Genomic DNA, 21150 nt, shown 5'->3' on the forward strand with positions numbered 1-21150 from the left:
ACCTTTAGAACCAGAAAATAAATGTTAAGATTTTCAAATGTACAAATTATCTATTTGCAGTACATTCTTCAACAAATAATGCTAGCTTCATGGATTGCCAGATCAGTTCCCAAAATTCACCACTGGCATCAAAAATCTTCAGGGTCTTTTAATTTGTATTTATTTATAAAAAGTATGATGATAGCTGACCATTAAAAAATGAATTAGTATTGTTACTTTATCTGCTGTCTAGTCCCAAAACTATGCAACGTGTGAAATTTGAATTTATTTGATCATTTAATTTACATGGTCTGTTTGCAGTAAACCTTGTTAAATAAGGCATTCTCTAAATCTTTTTGATGCCAGCAAGAAAAATCAAATAATAATAAACTAAATGGTCAGGTCATATTAATAAATTCCCTTATCAAAATGAAAGGTTCACATTTAGAATGCGGACAATTTTTGCTCTTATGTTTTAATACATGTTCCAATATTTTTCAATGACACTAATCAAGAAAAAGGAATAGCTGATGATTTCTATTCAAACCAATAATCTTCTCTATTGGGAATTTGACACACATCATGTAATTAAGTGGTGGTTTTAACTGAATTCTTTTTATTACTTTAAAGATATCCTAATGCACATGACAGCTTATTGCTCAAGAACTGCACATCAGCACTTACTGACATATGTCAGAATTGTATTAGACAGCTAGAGTACATTGCAGGAAGTGTATGTGGTTGCACAATACAGTTTATAGGATACTGAAGTTTCATCAGAGCTGTTCAGCCTTTTACCACAGACACTTTAAAGTACAAGTGGAAGGAAAATGAGACAGGAAAAAAATAAGACAGGAAATTCAAGAGTTAACATCCCATTATCTACTTCGCTAACACAGCCTCCTGATTCTGAGTGGAGAATGCTTTTGCATCCAATTATCTCTGATTTTGTGCCTCTTTCCCTAGAGTCAATAATTTGTGTGCACCACTTACAGTATCCAATGGGGGAAATATACTCACCTGTGCATTGGGATTAACAAGTCATAGCAATGAGGCGTGCTTTATTCTCCTGCATCTCCTCCGGCATTCACTTGCCTTGCCTTTCGGCGTTAAGTATCCCTTTATTTTATTTTTGTGTCTTTCAATTATGGAGATGCGGGATGGAGAGAAAGCATACAGCAACTAAAGGCTAAATTATTCAGACACCAAAAGCATGCAATGAGGCAAGATTAAGAGGAAATGTTATTCTAGACTTTGTCAAATGCTAAAACTCGATTTCTGGGAATGAATACACTGACTTAGTTACAGAGCAGGACAGGATTTGAATGTCTAAATAAAAAATGAAACTGTATATGCATATTTCCTTCTCTCTTTCACAAGTTCACAATTTCTTTCACTTCCATTTTAAATGAAGGCTATAATCTAACTGAAGACTGTCTTTTATGTACAGTATGTCTTTATTTATTTTCATAATAATGTCCACAATAGCTATGTCCTATTGTAACCAGTGTTGGAAAAAAGTAAATACTGATGGGGACTTGCTTATTTGGCAAACATGTAACCATAATACACATAAAATTTTAAAGGGCATACCATTTTATTATTATATTGCATCTCCCTTCAATAATGAACTGTGTAAGGCAGGTTAAAAACTGACTATATGGCTGTGGTTAGATTTAAACACAGGAGTTCAGATCCCAGCTTTGTTGCAGTATGTCCTCCTACATATTTTTAATGTTATTCTGGTTTTCTTATGCATCTCTAAGATATATAGGTTAACTAGCAACTCCAGAGTGAACTTGCCTCAACTATTTGTTAAAGTGGGAAGGAGTTCTCATCTACCCTGCAAATGCTGTGATGTACAACACTCTGTTCATTCCTGGAGTCTGGTGCTGCCACGACAGACTACAGCCCTCGTGATCAATGTAATAAAATGTGCAGGCCATGAAAATGGATTGCCTTTCCTCACCCGCCAGAGGTTTATTTTCTCCAAGGACACTGTTAAAAGGAGCTTTCAATTTTGACCCTTTGTGAATTGGGCCTCTCTTTTGTTAGCTGGAACTCCATTAACATGACTTAAGTTACCATATTACTGTTAATTGTACTATAATAATCTACTTTATGATGGCCACTGGAAACACAGTAATTGATAAAGTTGTTACATCAAATTTACTAGTAGAACACTAGCCCTCCAATAAAACGGGTGAGGTTCAATAATAGAATGATAAAGTTGAATATAAATTATGAACATGTAGGCATCATATTGTGGGGGATTATCAGTAGTGGTTCTAAGGGATGCCAATGATAAGGAGCTGTGGATGTGTTTCTCTGGTCCTCACAAAAAAGAGAATCCAAAACATAGTTAAAGGTGGTGAAATGTGTCCAAAATGAAAGAAATGAGCATGGAAAAAACAAAGATGAACTAATGGAAGACTGTGATGAAACATTACACCAAAAATCTGAAGTATTGTGTGTTATAATGGCATTGGTCTTGTGTTAAAGAGGTGAGGAAGTAATTTGTAAAGCTGTGGAAGTTGTATGATGTGTCAGTCTTTATAGTGTGCATTCTTCTGTAAATTGTGTTATTGGGTGAATGAACTGACGAAACCACTTACAGTGGGCCCAGGTGCCCGTGTTTTTGGTGGAGAAGAGTTTGCTGCAGAAGTCTTTATCACAGGACATCACTAATCACTATTAAATCCTGACATGTGCAAAGTAAATCAGGAGAGATAAGAGTAACTTCCTGTCTGGAAATCGAGTGCATGATGGCTATTGAGATTGGTGTAGGCCATAGGTTGGTCATTGCAAGGGTATAGTCCACTAATATAATAATAATCTAGATTATGAACTCTGAAGACTTAGGTACCATGTCCTGGTTGGAATTCAATAGAGTGTCCCATGGATGCAAAAAGCGAAGGAATTGTTGATAGTGTGAGTGTGTTTTGGTAATTCTTGTGGACGAGATATAGTCTTTCAGTATGAATGATGCTGGAAATCAAATGATTTCCAAAACATTTACATTTTGGCAAAATAGTCTTTAGCTCCCTGGGAAAATAACACCCCACAGTGAGCACATAGCTGATCCAATTTGATTAAGTACAGTTCTTCCAAGAAACATTGCTGTTTGTCTGTTAATGCAATGTGCGTAACTGGGTGTGAGCATGGTGAAAGGCAGAAGAGCCATTTGTACCTAAGTAGGATTGTTGTCTGTATTAGGGTTTAGTCTATTCTGATGATGGGCATGTCCCCATGTTTCAAAATGGGTCTACATTAAAGTATAGATCTTGCTGTGACATGCAACATTTTTTCATCATACAGTCTTTTGTTGGTCTTCAGTTTCCTCCATGTGCTTTGACCGTGCACAATGTTAGCAGCTGTTTTTTTTTCCTCATGTTATTGTTTTGTTTGCACTTTTTTTTGTGATGAAGATTTTCTTCAGACCGTTGATGTGCTTACTCTGAGCAGTGAGTCTAGTAGAGAGCATATAGGATTGCAGCTGTCAAGGCACCCACAAACCTAGGTCACACTGTGAAGGATGCTGTCAATTTGAGCGAGAGTGTAAGGTGGTAAAGAATTGGGCTGGATAAATAAAAGTCTGACTCAAGTGAGGAATGAAGACGATCGGCCTGCTTGTGTATTGCAGGTCGATGTCAGCAGATGCATTGCAATTCTTATCCCATTCGAGAGTTGGCCAGAAGGCACATTGGATCAGGTGCACTCCCAAGAAAAGAAGCACCCTGCCAAGATTATTGTGAGGGCATCCAGTTGGTAAATTTGGTTTTGGGTCAGAATTTTAGCATTATTGCTCAGCAGTTGTCTTTGCCTATCAGTGCTGCTTGGGGGGGATGTATGTATGTGTTGTCACAGGTTTAAATCGCACCCACTCATGTGTAATTGAGGGGTTGTGTTTGTGTCAGAGCAGTCAGCCACACTGATTATGTCAGGGATATGTGTGGTGGCACCTCAGGGGGCGGGACCATATCCTCCAAATATTGGCACGCCACTGTGTCTCTGGCAGGAATGCAAGGGAGTTGAAGGCCAACTTGTGTCATAGCAACATTGTGATTGGTCTGTCATACTTGTCATGAGTAACACATATGCGCACAAGGCTACGCGTATCATGCGACAACAACAACATTTATTTATATAGCACATTTTCATACAAACAGTAGCTCAAAGTGCTTTACATATTAAAGAATAGAAAAATGAAAGACACAATTATAAAACAAAATAAATCAACATTAACATCGAATAAGAGTAAGGTTCAATGGCCAGGGGGGACAGAAAAAACAAAAAAACTCCAGACGGCTGGAGAAAAATAAAATCTGTAGGGATTCCAGACCATGATACCGCCCAGTCCCCTCTGGGCATTCTACCTAACATAAATGAAACAGTCCTCTTTGGATTTAGGATTCTCACGGAAGTGCCATCAGGCATGGCACTTTGTCTGTATCAGCTGTAAGAGGTACATTAAGCCCAATTTCGGTCCTGCCATCCCACGATCATGAAAAATCATGGGTTTCGTTGCATGAGTCATGAGGTAAGTTGTCAATTGAAACAGACTGAGGTCAAGCTTTAAAGACCAGATGTGATAGACAAAAAAAGCCTTACAGTGATACAGATTTTATTACAGTAAGGCTATTTATATGTTGCACTAATATTCACTTTAATACTACAGCATTACATCGGTCAGTCTGTGTAAATGGTCTAAGCCTGTTCTTAATTAAAATCACAATATAGGTAAATTAACCAAGTGTAATAAAAAATAGTAACAGTTTATCAAATTTAAGCAGTTGTGTGCTGTTAAAAGATTTTTTTTAGTTTTATTGTACTTATGGACTGAATTATAATAAGAAAAAAAAATCAGTCAACAATACAATCTGAACAAAATTCCAAACATTAATGTTTAAAACTGAGACAAGGTCAGCACTCAACACCTCTCCTCCACCATGTTGAAAGAGCTATGTGAATAGAAAGCCCATTATGACTGAGTTCCTTGCATACACTGATACATCAAATAAAGCAGAAGCCATGCAAGATTGTTTTAGACCTTCTTTTTCTTACCAAATTCCAAAGAAGTATTCTCAAAGAAAATCTGATATTTTTCTAATTTTAAATAATATAAAAGATGTGAAAGGTACTGTGCATAGGTTAGGACTTCAGCCAAGCAAGATATGTAACCTTGGAAATAATATAGCGTAGGATAGCATAATAGCTTTTTCATAACATAATCTTATCCCAAATGATGCTATTAAAGAATTGGTAGTATTTGTAAATCCAACACCACCATTAAAGATTAAATAAAGTATTGTTCCCCTCAACTGAGTGTGCGTCATTCCCAAAAAAATTACACAGAGAGGTCAGTAGTTGATGGCTTTTTTCACAGTTTAAACCCTGTCCCTGGTAGATTTAAAACAATTATAATAGGGATGGTTGTGTAGTTTTATCTGAATTACACCAAGTTTTATATAGACTGAAGATACAGATTTCTTGAGAATGGCAGAATTCCATTTCTTTTTTGAGGTTATAATTAAGGAGGTCCCTTTTCCCACCCTATCCTACCAACGTCATGGTAAGAAGTTTAAAAAATATACCATTTTCTTAACAGTTCCTTTTTTGTTCAGTTATGAAGAGTAGGTTTAAGCTAAGACGTAAATGCCTTTTAACAAATCAAGGCACTCTGTATACTGATATACTAGAAAACATTATATAGCCAGAACACCACACATCTGTCTTTCTTGAACTAAACTTCATTTTTTCTTTACTCACTGTAACCCAGAAATAATTATCTTTCGTTCTTTCTGTAAAGTCGATTCAGCCCCATAATGAACTGAAAATGCACTTAAACATTACAAAAACTACACTTAAAGAAGAACTAATTGATGGATTTTTGTTCCTTTGTCGCAATCAAAAAAAAAATAAAAGATAATAGAAAGTGTACTGAAATGTTTTAAAAAAAATTAAAAAAACTACTTTCAGACAAAATTACTAAGTGACTTCCATGTATAACAAAAGAACAAAGAACCATGATAATTTCTTCTTCAGTCCTCCAATCTTCACACATGGTTCTGCATATTGGTGTCTTCAATGCTGTACATCTAATTGTTATATTTAAAAAAAATCAAATTTAGGATGCTCAAATAATAGAAGTGGAAAAAAAATCATACCTTGGTAGTTCCCAGCAGACAAGTACAGCCAGGTGAGAGCAGGAACAAAGAGGAGGGCAAGAGAGGCAGCAAGGAACTTCCGACGCCCACGACACATTCCCAGCATCCTCTGTAGACAGCAAGACAGTCAAAAGGTGGCACAACCTCTATGTGGGAAGGAGTTGTTTGCCAGGGGGGCGCATGGCACTTTCTATGAGACACAAAGACAAAACAGGGAGAATGTTATTCAAGTTTGTACATACTCGGGTACTTTTAAACTCAACAATTTAAAGTATACCACACCAGAAGAGGCTGCTCTTTGACGACATTCATTCAGATTGCATCTTCATTCTCTCACACAGGCAATGCAGCTGGCTTGTAGCCACTAGATAAATACGTTAAGTCTGAGCTTTTGAGAATTAGGAGCACAAACATAAGAGCTCCTTTAATCTCAGTGGCATTTCGAAGGCCCATAAATACTAATGAGATTTTTTTTTCTCTTTGAATTCAATGAAGCTTTCTAAACTGTATAGCTGATAAAGAAACAAATTCTATTCTTATTGTAGTTTGCTTATTTTCTAAGCCTTCGGTCTAATTTGCCGAACCAAAAAGGGCTCCATATTCTAAGACATTTGCAAAATACATCAGCTTTTGCACTGTAGCACATTGCTATTTAAAGGAATTAAAAATTAAAATAAACTGCAATATCAGTACCCAAAAAAAGAAAACCTAGTGTTATAGATATTTCATTTTTAGAAACAATTCCATGATTTTTTTACATAATGCTTTTAGGAAAATTAGAAAAATATACAACAAATACTTGGATTATTAATTTAATTATTTGGTAGATTGTTACATCATGCTATTTATAGTTTTGATCATACATTGTTGCAGATGTACAGTAGTTATTCATTAAAACATTTTGAGTTTTTAAAATGTGCACTATTTCATAATTTTGTGAAGAAACATACCACTTGACTAGCTTTTGCTAGTGTATCATCTCTTCCATGAGATTTTAAGGTTGACCAAAAAATTCATTCATGTGAATATGTAAACTTAGCTTGGAAATGAAAAATTCAGCTTCTAGGACCTAAACTTAACAGCAGTTGCTGTGAAGTAAGCTTTCTTGCACATGAACAGTGTACTACTGTATTAATTACAAGATTGTTCATGGCTGCCTTCTAGCGTCAGGCACAGAATATGCGATTTAAAGTCTTTGTCAGATTAAAGCTGACAAAGGACCTCTGAAGGACACGATCTGGCAGTGTCAGAAATGATGCTGAAAAGAACCTGCAAGGATTGCAGTCCTGGCGTGAAAGAACAGAGAAAAGTAGACATACAAACACCTTGGAAAGATAAACTACTTGTTTTGACATCATAAGAATAAAAAGCAAAAAAGGAGAACACATGCATAACTGTTTCTGGAGTTTCTGCTGAATTCTGTTGATTTCCTTTCCACTAACTTTAATTTATAACTTCACAGGCGGCACAAACACATAAATGGTGCACTATTGGGTAGCTTAGTTTGCATTTGTGCCTGACAGTTCCAGAGTTCTGGGTTCAATTAACACTATGTGAGGAAAATGTATACTGTCTTCAATTCTGCACGGGTAAGTCAATGTACTTCTGTAATTCAAGGACACGTAAGTTAGGGTTAATGGTCACTATGTTTATCTGGTGTGAATAAGAACTGATGTATAAAAAAAATGGACTGCCAACATAGTTCAAGGGTGTTGTCTGTCATGGAGTAAAACAACAACAGACTTTAGCTTCTCATGACAGTGCAATGGAAAAATCTAGGCTTAGATAATAGATAAACAGATAGATGGACTTTACTCACATTAGTACAGTGCATATGGGAAATAGGCAGCTAGAAATGTAATTATTATTATATTATTTAATTATCTTTTATCCTAGGTATTAGTTAAATTAGTTAAATTAATTAGTTAAAGCAAGTTAAATACATACAAGAGTGAAGGTGCAAGCATCAAAAGCAACAGAGAGCAAGATAGAAAAGCAGGCACAAGGGAAACAACTATTGTATATAGTTATACCTGAAATTAGAATACTACAAAAATCACTATACTAAACTCACTGTCAGTACAACAGAACACACATAGATCGATAGATTGATAGATAGATACTTTATTAATCCCAAGGGGAAATTCACATAATCCAGCAGCAGTATACTGATACAAAGAAAAATATTAAATGAAATAGTAATAAAAATGAAAAAAAAATGAAGAAAAAAATAATAATAAAATAAATAAATAAATAAATAAAAAAGCAGACAATAACTTTGAGTAATGTTAGCATTTACTCCCCCAGGTGGAATTGAAGAGTCGCATAGTGTGGGGGAGGAATGATCTCCTCAGTCTGTCAGTGGAGCAAGACAGTGACAAAAGTCTGTCACTGAAGCTAGTCCTCTGCCTGGAGATGACACTGTTCAGTGGATGCAGTGGATTCTTCATGATTGACAGGAGTTTGCCTAATGCCCGTCGCTCTGCCACAGATGTTAAACTGTCCAACTTTACTCCTACAATAGAGCCTGCCTTCTTAACAAGTTTGTACAGGCGTGAGGCATCCTTCTTTATGCTGCCTCCCCAGCACACCACCGCGTAGAAGAGGGCACTTGCCACAACCGTCTGGTAGAACATCTGCAGCATCTTATTGCAGATGTTGAAGGACGCCAACCTTCTCAGAAAGTATAGTCGGCTCTGACCTTTCTTACACAGAAAATCAGTATTGGAAGTCCAGTCTAATTTGTCATCTAGCAACACTCCCAGATATTTATAGGTCTGCACCCTCTGCACACAGTCACCTCTGATGATCACAGGGTCCATGAGGGGCCTGGGCCTCCTAAAATCCACCACCAGCTCCTTGGTTTTGCTGGTGTTAAGATGTAAATGGTTTGAGTCGCACCATTTAACAAAGTCTTTGATTAGCTTCCTGTACTCCTCCTCCTGCCCACTCCTGATGCAGCCCACAATAGCAGTGTCATCAGCAAACTTTTGCACGTGGCAGGACTCTGCTCACATGCGCTGCTGTAATTGTGGGTGGGGAAGTCTCACCTATGCTGGTATCAATAGAAGGATGGTTGGAGGGTGCAGTACTCCAAGGTGAGAGTGGGTTAGGGTGATCAAACCTATTAAAGAAGTTGTTCATTTGGTTTGCTCTCTCCACGTCTATCTCGATGGTGGCACCCCGCTTCGAGCTGCAGCCAGTGATAATCTTCATCCCATCCCACACTTCCTTCATGCTGTTATTTTGCAGCTTCTGCTTCAGCTTTCTCCTGTACTGCTCTTTTGCCACCCTGAGCTGGACTCGGAGTTCCTTCTGCACGTGCTTGAGCTCATGCTGATCACCGCCTTTAAAAGCCCTTTTCTTCTGGTTCAAAAGGCCCTTGATGTCACTTGTAATCCATGGCTTGTTGTTAGCATAGCAGCGTACTGTTCTTACTGGAACTACAATGTCCATACAGAAGTTGATGTAATCAGTTGTGCAGTGAACAGCCTCTTTAATGTTTTCACTATGTGACCCCAGCAGGATATCCCAGTCTGTAGTTCCAAAGCAGTCTCTCAGAGCCTGCTCTTCCTCAGGGGACCACTTCCTGAATGATCGTGTGGTTGTAGGTAGCGCCTTCACTCTTGGTTTGTGCCATCCAAGAAAGGACCAGGGCCTGAACAAGGTGTTGTGTGGCTTAATTAATGAAGAAGAGTCAAAATGAACTGAATATTATAAAGAAAGAAATGATAGGACTGGTTTACTAAAGATGCATGTTCAATAATGAAAGTGAGAAGTCCAGAGTTACTCCAAGACTCCTGACCATGACTGATGGTGAAAGGATGTTTTCCAGGGTGATGCTTAGAGACAAATCTGAAGAAGGAGAATCGGACAGCAAGTACAGGATATCTGACTTTAAAAAAGGTGAAGTTTAAGGTGATGATCATTCATCTATGACAAGATGTCAGAAAGAGAACTAGAGATCTGGAATGAAACCTGTGGAATCTAAGAGGGAAATGAGAGGAAGATCTGTGTGTTATCAGGATAGAGCTGATAGGAGAATCCATGAGGAGAAATTAGATTAGACCAATTTATTAATCCCAGGCAGTAATGACATTGTCTAAGGAATGAATGGGCAGGGAAAAGAGAAGTGAACCCTGTACTGATCTTTAAGCATATATTAATTAATTAAAATATTAATTAGATATTTGATTGAATAATTGTGCGTAAATGTTAAAGTAATTCAATCTGCTAAGGACTATGACTCGAAAAGATAAATATAACTATTTCAATGGCTTTTGTGATCATTTTTATTTGCATAATTTGGCTTTAATAAAACTCTGGATAATGCATCAAAACGGACACCTATACTGTATTACTTCATGTGCATTTCATATGTGTAGAATGTAGACAGAGTGCCTCTGTTTGATAGCATCATAAATTTGCTGTTACAAATTCTCCATGTATCTCTTGGTTTGCACGCGCTGTACATTTAACTGCAGATCCTTAACTATAGAAAACTTTACCATAATGTTAAGAAAATTTGAAAAACAAAGACATCAATATATATTTTAGTGTAAACAGTCATAATTCAATATTTAAATGGTTTCTGTACAAATTCACTGAAAAATCTAAATTTACTTGGCCATATTAAGGCATAGTGTTTTTTTTTTTTATTTATCCACTATATAAAAACAGTGTCAATATCCCTGCTTGAATTCTCCATTAATGCAGTGTGTCTAATGTAGTTTCATAGAGTCCAAGTCCAAGTACAGTAAGTGCTACAAATATTCCTTTCATATATTCAATATTCTGAACCCGTGTCACTGGCAAGGCTACTGATCAGGGTCTCGCCAATCTCAGTTCCATATGTTTATAATAGAATCTTTGGCTATGAACCCGGGACTTCTGAGTCAGAACCAAATACGTATCAAATGAGCAACTGGGAAACTTTGAAACCAACTGAACAAACATACTTGTGACTTCTAAACTGCTGCTGGAAAGGTAAATTTTGCAGCAACTCTCTCTCTCTCTATGCATTTCTTGTTCTCACCCTGCATTTTACATTACAGATTATATGCAGCATCACGTAAAAAACAGCAAGAAAAAAAATCTAGAAGGGACACAAATATCAAACAAACTCAAACTGACCTAAAGGTTGCACACAAAAAATGAGATTTTACCTCAGGAAATTGAACTCAGGTCCCTGGAAATGAGACGCAGGAGCGCTAACCACAACGCTGCTCCCTATCTACATTGTGAACTGTTTTTAAAGACAAAACTCCAGAAGCTGTACCTAACTAGCTGTATTTTACGTCAAATAAACCTACTCAAATAAAAACAACAAAAACGGAGAAGGCTCACCCTGGCTGGAATTTAAAGGCTGCCATGCTGTCACACAGAATTGCCAAGATAAATGAGATCATCAGCATGTATTGTGATGTTTTTGCAGGCATGGCTTACTACTGTTGTAAGAGGGAAAAAACAGTCACAGAAGGGCTGCTTCTTAAAGAAACAAAACATTTTTAAAATCTGTTAAAAGTGATTTTGTTTTTTTTAACACAGCTTGAAACAGATATTAAAGAAAATAATATGAAATAATATAAAATTGTTTTGTAGTAATATAAATGAGAGCTTTTTTTTTTTAGAGCACACTAACAATTTCCAGGAAATGTGCCAGTCATTAATATCATACTCAACTTGGAGGTTCCTACATATCAATAAATGGAGTTTCACCACCTGGCTTCTGAAGAGGATGTAATGTGATGCCCGAGAGAGCGTGACAAAATATTTGGAAAAGATTTTTATTATGAAGTCGTCCCCATGCTCTGCACAGAGCTACCGAACACAGGACTAACAGTGTTCATTCCAGCTCTCGGGTACATCATTAATCTAGTTTTAATATTCATCTTTGTTCAAAAAACAGCAAAAGCTTACTTATACAGTTATAAGAACTTAAAACCAATCAAGGGCTATAACAATTTAATAATTTTTCCATTCAAACTTCCTTAAAATAATAGCTTCCACCCAACCACCAGATTTGACATTTTGCTTTTGCAGCCTATATTGTTACATTTTGTTGAATAAAGGACAGCACAGCTTTTAATAATGAATTAAAAGCACTGTTGCAACTGAGCCTCTCCTTCATATTGGCCAAAGCAACAAACACGAAGTATAAACCTGAACTTTAACAGTATTGACTAATCAATTCCCTCAGGTGCTCTCTACAAAACAAGCATTCAGAATCCACAGCCAGGCACCACACAGGCTCTTCCACAGTCTGTAAAAAGGACATTCAAGGAAAGATCTGATTAAACTAGTTAATGATATAGATTATTCTGATAGTGCTGCAACAGAGTAAATTGATCCCTGAAAGCACAACTAAAAAGCCTAAAGCTATACTAATTTGCAATCTGCCACATTTATTCCCATTTCATTTCCATAGCTTGTTATTTCCCACATGGGGTTAAATGGTTTAACAGAGAATAAAATAGATGAAATGGAAACAAAAAGTATCGTGTTAAGGTAGTTATTACTTTAAAAATGTTATGCTGAACAAAAATCTTTATTAAATACATAAACATACTACAAATCTTCTTTGTTAACTAAGCATTTTTCAATTATTAGGTCACAAGGAGTCAGGTTCTATTCCTGTGCAAGACATATTGCCAAAATTGGGCATGACGCCACTCCATCGCAGGTCAAATTAACACGCCCTGCATAATAGAGACTATAGTTGCACCATGATATTATAACCAAAAAAAAAACAACCCAATTAACCATCAGTCTCCATTTACTGTCAAGGCTAAAGAAAAAAAAAAAACATAATAAAAAATACATTGTTACGTGCATGCAGCTTGTGATGCACTGTATGGGAGCAGAAAGGGTTGAATAAATGCTGTAAGTGATAGGACTGGGTGAAGTGCTCCTATTCTGCAAGGGGCGGACACGTCTCTTAAGAGATGAGTGACAGAAGACTTTAGGAGAAAAAGGAAGGTGCGGCAGAAGGAAGTTAAGAGAAGGGAGTCAGGAGACAATAAGCAGGAGTGCTTGTGATATAGAGAAGAAAAGAATGTAAGGGGCACGAGATAAACTGACTGGTAGGGAAAGCTTTCTTTTTATTGTTTTGGAGGTGTGCTCCGTAACCCAAATAATGGCGTATAAGACATGGCACCGTTTGTTACAGAACAAAGACTCCAAGTAAAACACAGAAAACTCCAGTACCTCTGAGTTGTACTTGCTTATTATGCTGGTCATTACAATATTATATGAATTTATTAATTTTGTTAAAACTATATTATATTTTGTTAATATAGTTTTGTTTTGTAAATAAATACAACTCTTCACTAAACTAATCTACTGTATATCATTTTTAAAGTAGCTGTTCTGTCCTTGGTCCTGACCTCTGACTGATAATCAAGGTTTACTGTATAATGACGATGATGATTACAGCACATTCTATAAAGTGAATATGCATCTTTAGTGAACTTTGATCTGAAGCCCATGTCATATTAGATGACTTTCAGTCATTTTTAGTCGTAACCATCATTTACATAATCTTAGTCAATGAGAGGCAGCCGGCGGCAGCACGCTCATGTGAAGATGTTCACCTATTGGCTGAGTCCAACTAGTCTGCAACTGACTATGGTAAAAATCAAACCTGTTCAATTTTCTTATCAGTCAAAGGGGTGGGCTGTATACGCAGAAGACAACCAAAGAATGCTCATCCAGAAGTACAATGCATAGAATGTAACGATGGGAAATGTAAGGAACACACGTGCAGAAGTAGAAGAAAAGCTCATCAGTGTGATGTCTCTTGTTTTATGTACTAAAATGGAATGAAGAAAATAAGAAAAAACTAAGGGTTGAGACTGCAATTGAATGCACCACAGCTATTAACCCTTCACCCAGTGCAGGTACAACACCAGCTCTGTTATTGTGCACTGGGGGCTGTGAACCTCACAAACAAAAATCTGTGTGATGTGTCATACATACCATAACAGAATAGAAAATGGAAATAAAGGGCAGACATTGCTACTTAAGTCAACTGCAGTGGTAATCCTTCATAAACCACTGGCTCTCTCAGGAAACACCCTATTGTCTGTCAGAAAAAGGTGCGAGCATGACTATGCTAAAAGATCAGCAGGTCCACAACTAGGAAATTAGTGGTCAATTTTAAATAAATAATCATGCCCTCAGAAGGTGCAGGCTCCAATCAGGTGCAGGTGTGTGTGAGTGTGTTTCGCTCCACAGTTAATTGGAGAACTGGCTGACCACGCCACATACTCATGTGGAGTCGGGCAGCTCAGTCAAGCACATCAGTGACGCCGTGGAGGGAGCAAATCCTTATACCCATACCCAGTTAGGCAGCAGAGGATAAAGAAGCCTGCACGGGACAGAAGGAAGACAGGAAAAGACAGAAGAATGAAAGAACAGAAAGAAAGCCAGGAGAACAGCATAATGGGGAAAGACTGGATGAGCCAACCAGCCAGCCAGCTAGGGAAAGGCAACACAGTCATTGGTCCCACAGAGGAGCAAAGGATTGGTGCTTGATGGATATATCGTGCCCGCTGATTATTCTAGAGGAGATGATGTAATTGAGGTGGCGTCCTACCCCAGGGATCTGAGGTATGCCAGGGGTGCGAGAAGGATAATAGGACAACCAGCCCAGAGCGGACTGACCAATCCTGCTCGAGGCAGCCGAGACGGGGGGTCAAGTTGGAGAGGACTGCAGTGGCTGAGTGAGCAATGGGTGAGAGGAAGTGTGATGGTTTAATTCTTGTTTTAAACACTGTCATGGTTTTAAAGGATGAATTATTTATGGACTTCTGAACACTACACTTTTGAACACCTTTTGGATTGTTTTAATGAAAGCACTGTCACTTTATGCACCTACCCCTTGCTGCTACATGTGTGTCCTCATTTGTCTGGTTTGTATGTCGGATGCATTATCAGAGGCCGCAGGTTCAAGAGGCCCCCGGTGACAACTTACACTGTCACAAAAAGTCATGTAATGTGACATCAGCTTTACCAACCTGAAAATAAAATGGCAAAGCATATGTCACACACATCTGTTTTGCATTTCTGTTGCTGGACAGATACTTTGAACTGCTTTAAAGGAATACGCCTATGCTGCATGTTGTTCGGATGTGGGAAGAAAGTGCATTACCCATAAACACCAACACAGATATGGAGAAAATATGCAAATTAAACACATACCAGTGACCAGTTCATGATCTGAAGCAAGATCCCTGGACCTGTGGGGCTGCAAGGACAACCTCTATGCGGTTTCCTTTTAAAACTTAACTTTTAATGCAGGCCCTTTTGAGGAAATTAATATAAACTTCATTTCATATTTCTCAAATTTCAGATTGTAGTAAGCATACAGGCAGGAAGTCGGAAAGATCCCTTACCCGAATGGGAGTCCCCAAGAATACAGAAAGGCATCCCGGCCAAGAGAAGGAAGGATGTTGTACTCGGGCAAGTCTGCCTTAGGGGATGGATGGACATCCCAGCCAAACATGGTTCTAGTACCTTCCCAGGATGCGAGAAAAGTGAAGGACAGAGAAAGACTGTTGCAGAGGGAAATCTAGTTCATCTGGGCACTATATGGCAGCAGCCCTCCATGACAGTGCCCATTCAGGAACCAGCAGGGAATGCTGGGAGATGTAGTCTGGTAATACAGCCCTGCTGGAGACCATGGGTGCCACAAGGGGGTGCTGTAGGGAGTTGCGCACACCAGTTACTGGGACTTCCATATGACCCCGGAAGTATTTCTATCGGGCAGTGGCCCTGGCACCAGAAGTACTCCTAGCTCCTCAATATAAGGGACTGCAGGCCCTTATCCAGACAAGCAACACTCAACTAGAGGAGGGCAGTGCTTTGGTGAAAGGAGAGGTGATTGAGAGAATGTTTGTACAGAAAGAAGACATGTGTTTGTGCTACTTTGTGGAGGTACTTTTAGGATATTAAAACCATCCATTTATTGAACCTGGGACTTTGTGTATGTTCCCGTTAGGGTTAGGGTTTCACGGACGGCCCAGTTCCATTACACGATATACTTTAATTTAGTTAAAAAAAAACAATTTTCTGTTTCATTCAATAACCAGCCATTATGTAATGCAAGACACAACAGCCAAAAGTATTTTCAGATGATGATCCACAGTGAAAGAAAAGCTCCAGTGTTGGACCCGAACAGGAACCTGTCAGCCTTTGGTATGCTTTTAATAGTCAAATTCACATTTTTAAATCAACACACTACTGTATATTAAATTATTATTTAATCTGGCACAAGATGTATTTCAGGCAGTGAAGCACACTCTTCAATTATAAATAACATAATAAAAGCACACTTTTTTCAGCCATTGTTCATTCTTGCAGACTTTTTTTCATTACTTAAAACATTCATCATTAAATTCAAAATTGAATTTATAGTAGGGCTGTCAGATCAAATGTCACTATTTCCATATACTTCAAAAATATTTTTAAAATGTCAAAAAGAGAGGTTGCTTGTTTTGTCTCACATTTATTACCTTCAAATAAAGATAATTTTTGCTTTTCTATAAATCAAACTATTGCATCGTTTGCTTACATCACATTACTAAAATGGGATTCTTATCTAGTAAAGATCATTCCACATTTTAGAAGTTAAGTTTGGAAAAAAAAAAACTCTCTGTTGTTAGATCTGTAGTTACACTATTTTAAACACTTCTCTGGGTCACTAAAAGTTGCTCTTGACTCTGTTCCAGTTCATTTTTGAACCCAAGATCCAAGACTTCTTGCTGTCTTATACTACAAATGTTAAGCACCCATTCCAGCAAGCAAAAATGGGTTTACTTTATCATAAATGACAATGGAAGCTAACTTCCATATTTTCAATTTTCTTTGTATTATTATAGAGGTTTTAAAATGATCATTTTTAAAAAAAAAACTTTGTTCAGAATTAGGAATACTCTTAGTCACACCTCAGCCAAAGAGCAGAAAGAGAGCAAGTTTCCTCTGTGTACACTGCTCTGATTTTTTAGAATTATTTATTTTAAAAATATTTAACGCCCCTGGTTCTATCAAGGATGTTAATGTTTTTTAGTTTTGGTAACAGAAAGCTAAATCTAACATGGTTTTCACAAACAGTGATCCTGTTTGAAGCACTGAAATGAGTAAATGTTTCCCTGAAGCCCCTTTACTTTGATAGAGAATTTCCCCAAAACCCCTAACAGTGCATTGGTTTAACTAGTGCACAATAACACACAATCTAAATTCAGATTGCTAAAATGGCAGAATAATTAAAAAATTATCAAAAAGCAAAGAAACATTCCATCCATCCATTTTCTAACCCGCTGAATCCGAATACAGGGTCACGGGGGTCTGCCGGAGCCAATCCCAGCCAACACAGGGCACAAGGCAGGAACCAATCCTGGGCAGGGTGCCAACCCACCGCAGCAAAGAAACATTGAAAAATAAAAAAAATTAACCCTCTTAAGATGTTAGAAAAAAAAGACAACCAAGACACTATTTAAAAAAAAAATAATTTTACTACAGTGCCTGTGGACCAATTAAAATAACATAAAAATTCTTTAACTTCACAGGTATGTTGTTATAAACTTGGAGCTCAAAGCACTAAAGAGCTCCAAAATCACTTCCAAAAATGCCAACATTTGTACCATCAAACGCTGGCTAGACATATATGGAGGAATATTTCGGACAAAATGAAATAAATAAATAAATGCGTAAATAAATAAAAGTACTGTGAAATGTGAGCATAAATAAATAAATGTGTCATGAAATGAGAGCCTTAATAAATAAATATGTCATGAAATGAGAGCATAAATAAATAAATGTGTCACGAAATAGGTTTTTCGTTGCTTATTTATTTATTTCATTTTGTCCGTAACATTCCTGCAAACCGTCATGAAATACGGCTTGAAATAAAACTGTCACTTTCACTCGTCAAAGTTGAGAGGGTGGGCTTTAACACGCCCTCTAGTTACTGATTGGTGAATCGATAGCACAAGAATTAATTAGAAAAATGCTTACTACTGCCGATGAAATGGATTCTGCCGAAGATATTACGTATTTCAGAGAGAGAATTGAAGATTTAGCGGAAGAAATTACAATGTTCGCGGCCCTTTTAGATTCCGATATAGATGAAACTGTTTTTGAAATTATCGAAGAACAGGTGGAACGAACTCTACTACACTCCAGTTCAGGTGACGCAGTTCCCTGCTCTGGACGTCCAACCTTTGACATTCCAGCTGAGTCAATAGAACACCTTCTGTTATGCGGTTTAAAAGTACAACAGATTGCAGTTCTATAAGGTGTATCGGAGAAGACGATCACAAGGCGAATGAGCCAGTTTGATATACGGTGAGCTGCAACGGCTGTATTAGCTTAGGTACTTTGACATGGAATGCCCAAAGCAGCTCCAACTAATATTTTGAACTGAACAACTTTACCACTGATCAGAGCTGTACAGTTGTTTGAAAAAGTAGCTGCGAATATGCAACTGACTTTATACTCGTAAAACAAGGGTCAAATACTCCGTTCTAAAAGGGCCGCCAACATTGTAATTTCTTCCGATAAATCTTCAATTCTCTCTCTGAAATACGTAATATCTTCGGCAGAATCCATTTCATCGGCAGTAGTAAGCATTTTTCTAATGAATTCTTGTGCTATCGATTCACCAATCAGTAACTAGAGGGCGTGTTAGAGCCCACCCTCTCAACTTTGACGAGTGAAAGTGACAGTTTTATTTCAAGTCGTATTTCATGACGGTTTGCAGGAATGTTACGGACAAAATGAAATAAATAAATAAGCAACGAAAAACCTATTTCGTGACACATTTATTTATTTATGCTCTCATTTCATGACATATTTATTTATTAATGCTCTCATTTCATGACACATTTAATTATTTATGCTCACATTTCACAGTACTTTAATTTATTTACGCATTTATTTATTTATTTCATTTTGTCCGAAATATTCCTCCATAGACATAAGGGAAATTGTTGGAAATTTATAATAAAAAAAGATTTATTCTTCAAAAATGTTCAATAACAATGAAGCTTTGTTAAGAGCACAATAGGCAAAAGAATTTGCCCAAAACAATATGGCAACCTAAAGTAAACAAAATTCCAATACAGTAATCCAGAGAATTGTCAAAAAAGGAGTAGGAGGTCACAACATCCAGTGATACATTATCACAAAAGCACAAGCAAACTCACCAACTCCCTAGCACATTGAATGAACCACCAGAAACAGTGGGAACCCCTCATCTTTAAAGGATCTCAGTCAGTGAAGGAACCATAGCTGAAATATAACATGCATCTTTCATTGATGATTCAACAGATCATGGAATAGGAAAAAAAATACAACTACTACACACATCAAATATTGTTCTCATGTACTACATACACCCAGTCAACCAAAGTACTGTATCAAGGAAGTTTCTGTACTTTTATTCAAGATTTTGCAGTACGTTTGTTCCAAAAACTATTTATTTCATACATTTTTAAAATGGCATTTGGTAATCCTAGTGAAACTTTCCACACCAGTGTTTACGTTTATATCAGACTTCACATAGTATTTCATTGATCTTCTTCACTTCTCTTGTTTAAAAAAAAAATCCATGCACCCATTCATTACCAAACCCAATTAAAAAAATTCAGGTTCAAATTTACAGGAGCCTATAATAAGAAGCATTGGGTGGAAGAAGGAAGCCGGCGTCTGATTGTTCCTTAGGGTTATTACACATGGCTTCCATTATTTTATGTTCGGATAAAAGCATATAATACACCGAGAAGTATATCAAATAAAGTAACCAAATAATAAATTGGTCATCTGCTTGTCTTCAGGCCAGAAAAAACATATTGCTTCACGGATTCAATGAGGCATCAATAGTGCAGCAGAGAGATGTTATTGGTCCATGTCAGCTCAGCATTGAACTGAATTTACAGCAACAGTCATAGAACCACTCCAGGATTTTCATAGCCTCAAGTCATTATCTGACTAAAACAGCACATTCTCCAACAGATGCACAGTTGCCTTAATGTTATAGACTTTAACAGCAATGATTTTCAAATATTCCCCAGCATTCAATTTCATCAAGCCAAACCTTTGTCAACAGGTCCATATTTTCCTAAACAAAATGCATGAAGTGATTTTTGACAAAGTAATTTCTTTCTAACAAAGACATAATAAAATAAGTTACTTCCTTCTACATGTTATCTTATTCTTTTCCCTGTTAGAATGTGTGTGCCACCATACCACATGGATATAGAGGATATCAGGATGCATTCTATAATGAACGTGCAGAATCGGACAAGAAGATTTTGTCAGAATCCAAATTTTCTCAGGTGTTGTGATGTGACATTTTGCATATAACTTGAGTACTAGGGTGTTGTACCGTGTTAGCCATTATGAATATAGAGAAAAGCCAAGCAAAATGACACCTTTTATTGGCTAACTAAAAATATTACAATATGCAAGCTTTCGAGGCAACTCAGGCCCCTTCTTCAGGCAAGATATATGTTATGTAATGTAATGTAATAATGTAATGTGATGTAATGCAAGATGTAAAGTGATTACATCTTGCATTACATCAAGGCAGTCAAAACGGTCCCTCAGTGTTTCATCAGCCGCAGCCAGCTGTGACTTATCAACAACTTAGGTTTGTTGAATGACTTTTTCTTTATACTGTACAATTGAAAAAGGAATCACATAACATGACTAGACCTGTTCTGCAGTAGGTCCATAGGAAAAAACAGGAATGACTAAAAATCTCTAAGGCTATTAATGGCGAAATCTTTCCAAAAAAGAGATACAGTATGTTGTGTTAGTTCAGAAACCATCAGATTTGTGTTGTTGTGGAATGTACTAGAAATGGTAATGAGATCATCAGAAGCAAATTATCTAGCCAGGTAAAAAGGTTTCCTGTTTATACAATGGAATTCTACATTCGCAAAACAGAAGCTGTGTAGAAATATTACTGTCTTAAATTTAATTTACAATGAAACATATACTG

The 21150-nt window shown here is 37.2% G+C and overlaps 1 protein-coding gene across 1 annotated transcript in view; it reads right to left on the reverse strand.

Moving 5' to 3' along the window:
* Nucleotides 1–21150, reverse strand: part of large1 (LARGE xylosyl- and glucuronyltransferase 1) — a 481706-nt gene that overhangs the window by 367708 nt on the left and 92848 nt on the right. The window contains exon 2 of the mRNA XM_039769462.1: nt 6147–6336. Within this exon, the coding sequence (XP_039625396.1) occupies nt 6147–6252 (106 nt within the window). The 5' untranslated portion in view covers nt 6253–6336. The remainder of the gene's footprint in view (nt 1–6146; nt 6337–21150) is intronic.

Source organism: Polypterus senegalus, chromosome 11, assembly GCF_016835505.1.
Source record: "Polypterus senegalus isolate Bchr_013 chromosome 11, ASM1683550v1, whole genome shotgun sequence".
Classification (NCBI taxonomy): Eukaryota; Metazoa; Chordata; class Cladistia; order Polypteriformes; family Polypteridae; genus Polypterus; species Polypterus senegalus.